Below are 5,028 nucleotides of genomic sequence, written 5' to 3' on the forward strand. Positions count from 1 at the left end.
ATGGCAATTTTAAAAGTCACGTCAACTTTTAGAAGATAAAAATATGGTTCATAGCATTATTCAATAGGATTATATTACATTTTTAACTTGCACAAGAAAATACCAATTTGTTATTCTTAATAGTAAAGACCTTTTTTTGATTGAGATTTTTTTTATCACTGATCACCGATGAAATGATTTTAATGCCTTGAATAATAAGTTGTTGGAAAATAATGAAATTGTTGAAGAAGAGAATGATTCAAATTTGAAAAAGACTTGATTAAGAAAATAGATAAAAAAAAAAATAAAAAAAAATAGAACCTTATAAAGAGATGAGTTTGTAATTGAATAAAATATTTTGAAAACTTTTCATCTGTTTAGTATTTACTTTCTTTTTTTTTTCCTGTTTTATTTTGAACGTTAGACTTGTGTTGTGTAGCATAATTTATATATTTTTAACGTTTTAAATAAATTTATATTATTAGAATTGAATATTAAAGCAATACTGGCTTAACTTATAATTTGAAGGTCGAAAGTATTCATGCATGCATAGGGTAAAAAAAAAACAGTAAATTGGAATTCAAAAAAAGAAGAAGAAGAAAGTAAATACATGCACAACAGTCAACAACAGTCCAATTTGAAATGGGAAGGACAAGATGGGAAACCCAAGACACGTCCATCGGTCCATGTAGGCCAAACCCGTTTCCCCACCATCCATGTATACGGCACCGGGCACACCACTTTCCACTTTCCCACAACTCTTTTTATATTCCACTTTTACCCCTCGTGCAAAACAAGAATAAAAAAGAAAAGGCTTCAGAGAGAAAGAGAGAGAGAGAGAGAGGGAGGGGCTGAGGGAGAGGTGGGCTGTGGGCATTCTTAATGAGAGAAAAAGTAGGGGGAAAATGACAAGAAAGAGAGAGAAAGTAGAGTGAGAAATAGGAGAAATGGGGCAGAATTTTTAATGGGAAAGTTAAGTATGAGAGAAAATGACATTTTAGAGACTTGAGAGAGAGAAAGTTATTGAATTTTTAGAGAGGGAGGTGGGCACTGGGCACTGGGTTTTTATTGGATTTTTGTGGGAACACGGAGCGTCCCACTGCCAAAGTTTGTGTCTTTGAGGTGTGGTGGGGGTGCGTAGGATAAGCAGGAGCTTGTTGGGTTAAAGGTTCATGGTGCACAGGCTGCTTCAGTTCTAAACCTGCATTGGGATTGTTGTGTAGTAGTGTAAGAGAGAGAGAGCTTGTAGTTGGGGTTTCAGGAGATGGGTGGTGCGCAGTTTAGCAGTAGAGGGAGGACAAGGAGAGTTTTAGCAGTGCTTTTCTGCTTATGGGGACTGATCTCCTTGTCTTGCGCCGCTAGGTTGAGTGTCTCCCGGCAGAAGCTTGAGGTCCAGAGGCACTTGAAGCGCTTGAACAAACCCGCCTTGAAAAGCATTAAGGTCCACCTTCTCTTTTTTACTTTACTTTCTCTTTCTCGGAACTTTCCCCGTGATTTGTTGTTCTTTGTCCTCCGTTTGGTTCCTGAGAAAATGAAGGAAAGTGAGAGAAAGTGAAGTACAAAATACCCCTTTTCCTGGTTCAAAGTTATGTTCCTGTTGGTTTTGGTTAAATGGGTTTGTTTTCTTTTTGTGCATGTCTTGTGTGCAAAATTTTTATTGTCTCGCGTTTTCAGTAGAACATATGGTGAGTAAATGGAAATGGGTATTTCTGCAGTTTCAGTGATTGTTATAGGATTTCCGCCAAATACTTTTTCCATTTTCGTGGAAATTTGGTTTTTGAAGGAACAATATGATTTTCTGATCATTTCCCTTCCCTGTCTTTCTCTCTCTGCAATGATTTCCTATTTATGTTGTTATCGAACTTGGAGCAATAGAGAAAACCATCCAAATAAATAACGGAGCAATATTCAAGATGTGTTTTCTTTAATGCTTACATACTAAGTTATTTTTCAGATTGGTTCTTTTTATTTCCTTTTCTTTTGCTTATTTTGAACACGTCTAGTTTTATCCTCTCAATTTCAAAGTAATTCATATTGTGGGAAAATTATGTGTATTGGGAATGTTTATTTTTTCTTTTATATAGGTATGATATTCGAAATGTTTTATTACAGTGCAAGATGTCTCATGTTACCTTGATGATTTTTGATGGTTGAGCAGAGCTCAGATGGGGACACAATCGATTGTGTTGATATTTCTCAACAGCCAGCTTTTGATCATCCTTTCCTTAAAGACCACAAAATTCAGGTCCGTACAACTCACCAGTGTATCTCTATATTGTTGTTCTTTTATAATCTAAATTCTAAATTGCTTATTAACATGTTGGTCTGGTTGCTTTATTAGATGAGGCCTAGTTACCACCCAGAAGGGCTCTTTGACGAGAACAAGGTGGCTGCGAAACCCACAGAGAGATCAAGCCCAATCACCCAGCTGTGGCACCAAAATGGTAGGTGTCCTGAAGGCACCATACCCGTAAGGAGAACGAAGACGGATGATATTCTGAGAGCAAGCTCAGTGAAAAGATACGGAAGGAAGAAGCACAGAAGCATCCCTCAGCCCAGGTCTGCAGATCCTGATCTCATCAATCAGAGCGGCCATCAGGTAATTATAGTTATGATTTTTAAAAGTAGTAAAGTGGCTTTTCTTATTATTTTCTTGTTTATTTGTTCTAACTTGCTTGGTTTTGCTCTTGGGGTTGATTAGCATGCAATAGCTTATGTTGAAGGAGATAAGTACTATGGAGCAAAAGCAACCATAAATGTGTGGGAACCCAAAATACAACAGCCTAATGAGTTCAGCTTGTCTCAGCTTTGGATATTAGGAGGTTCTTTTGGTGAAGATCTCAACAGTATTGAAGCTGGTTGGCAGGTACTATTGTCATTGACCCGGATTGACCAAAAATAATTGATCTGACACTGTTGCTAATTAATACTTGAATTTGCATGAATCAGGTTAGCCCAGATCTATATGGTGACAACAACACTAGGCTTTTCACGTACTGGACCGTAAGCTTCCACATTTGAACAACTCCTCCTTTTTACTATTTCTTCAGTGATTTTGATTGGTATGTTTAATGGGTTTTCCTCACACGCTTGCCTTCCTCTCCGTCGATGTATTTCAGAGTGATGCATACCAAGCCACGGGTTGCTACAACCTCCTCTGCTCAGGCTTTATTCAAGTCAACAGTGAGATAGCAATGGGTGCAAGCATCTCTCCTGTTTCTGGCTTTCGTAATTCCCAATATGATATCAGTATACTTGTCTGGAAGGTAAAAGCCAAAGCATCCTTACTCACAGCCCTAGATAATATAAGATAAAATACTGGGGCCCCCCTTTCACAATAATATGATTTATAGAGGACGAAAAGGCAAATGGTGCTGATACTGCCAAGGAAGTGTGCATGTGAGCGTCCTTGGCAAATATGAGCAGCCAAATAAGTACCTGCATTAGAGGGGGTCGGGAGTCAGAGACATCATTGTAGTTCTGATGCTAAGAATCTTTTGCCATTTTCTTTTTTGGGACACTCGTTGTAATTGATAAAATTACGATCACCTTTCACTGTTGCGCTTAGACAGACTTTGAAAAGTTACACTTACCTGTCACTGCACATCATGAAACATTGGTAGAATACTAATAGAGTGGGTTTCCTGATCCACAGTTTTTTTTTTTTGTCCCCCTTTATTAGTGATCTTAAAATTGATTACTTTTATCTATTATTTGTGTTTGGGAACTTTTGTAGGATCCAACAGAGGGGCATTGGTGGATGCAGTTTGGCAATGACTATGTATTGGGCTATTGGCCTTCATTCCTGTTCTCATACTTGGCTGAAAGTGCTTCCATGATTGAGTGGGGTGGAGAAGTGGTAAACTCAGAGGCTGATGGTAAGCACACCTCAACTCAAATGGGCAGTGGTCATTTTCCTGAGGAGGGGTTTGGCAAGGCAAGTTATTTCAGGAATGTCCAGGTTGTTGATGGCTCCAACAATCTCAAGGCTCCCAAAGGGATTGGCACCTTCACTGAGCAATCTAACTGCTATGATGTACAAACTGGAAACAATGGGGATTGGGGCCATTACTTTTACTATGGAGGCCCTGGTAGAAATCCAAATTGCGCATGAAGCAAAACAGCATTCACCCTCTTTTATCCTTCTTAATGTATCATTCGATCTAGTGTAATGCCTTTCTCTCTTTTGTATACCTTTTCTTACTGTTAGGTGGGGCTACCGGGCTAGTGACAACAAGTGAAGTAACCTTTCTGTAGTGGGAAGTTTTGACTCTTTTGTTTTTATTTTAAAAAAAGATTCTCCATGTAAGTGGTGGGCAGGTGGCCAAAGTTTCTCAAAAGCCTAAAAGAAACAGGCCTTTTATAACCCTCTGTATTCTATTTGTTTGTTTACTCCTCTCTTGGGAGTGGTTTGTTAATGAATGAACGAGTTTCTGGTCTTGTTGTTTGAGCAAATTGGGATATTCTTCTTCTTGAAGCAATTTCAACTATGCTTTTTGATGGGGGTGGGCTTGAAGTATGAGCCCCCCTATGAAAAGGCTTTTGGATTAGTGTTGCATGTGAGTGGATGGCAGTACTTTAATATCTGGTAGCCCCAGATCTCTCCCTTTCCCTGTCTATGCTTAGATTCCTGCACGATTTGTTGAGAGAATGGAGGGGGTGGATACCTTTTGAGTGGAACATCTCAATTCCCTTTATTAATTGCGTAAATATTTATGTTTTCAATAATCCGAACAAAAAACAATTATTATGATACTAAAATTAAGTATTACGTTCCCATTCATTTCTTCTTTTATAAACTTCCATTACATGCATGATAGATTCTTTGACCAAAAGGGTCTTAAAAGTTCAATTCATTTGTGGGATGATTTTGATGTTTTCTGTCATTGTCATCCAACGACCTGATATGTTGGAAGACATACCACCTAATTTCTAATTTCAAAGAGGTGATGATGGTTGTATAACTTGTATTGATAGAATTTAAATTTTACTTTTTATTTATTATTATCTTAACTCTTAAGTTATCGGAATAAGTGATGAATTAACATG

At 37.9% G+C, this 5,028-nt stretch overlaps 1 protein-coding gene across 1 annotated transcript; it reads left to right on the plus strand.

Moving 5' to 3' along the window:
* Positions 1-883: 883 nt before the first annotated feature.
* LOC133877401 (protein neprosin) lies at positions 884-4,419 on the plus strand. Its single transcript, XM_062315685.1, has 7 exons — positions 884-1,420; positions 2,138-2,224; positions 2,321-2,578; positions 2,681-2,845; positions 2,929-2,982; positions 3,099-3,245; positions 3,716-4,419. Exons 1-7 carry the CDS (start codon positions 1,244-1,246, stop codon positions 4,091-4,093), a joined length of 1,266 nt encoding a protein of 421 aa, XP_062171669.1. The 5' UTR covers positions 884-1,243; the 3' UTR covers positions 4,094-4,419.
* The last annotated feature ends 609 nt before the right edge of the window (positions 4,420-5,028 follow it).

This window comes from Alnus glutinosa, chromosome 9 (genome assembly GCF_958979055.1).
Source record: "Alnus glutinosa chromosome 9, dhAlnGlut1.1, whole genome shotgun sequence".
Taxonomy (NCBI): Eukaryota; Viridiplantae; Streptophyta; class Magnoliopsida; order Fagales; family Betulaceae; genus Alnus; species Alnus glutinosa.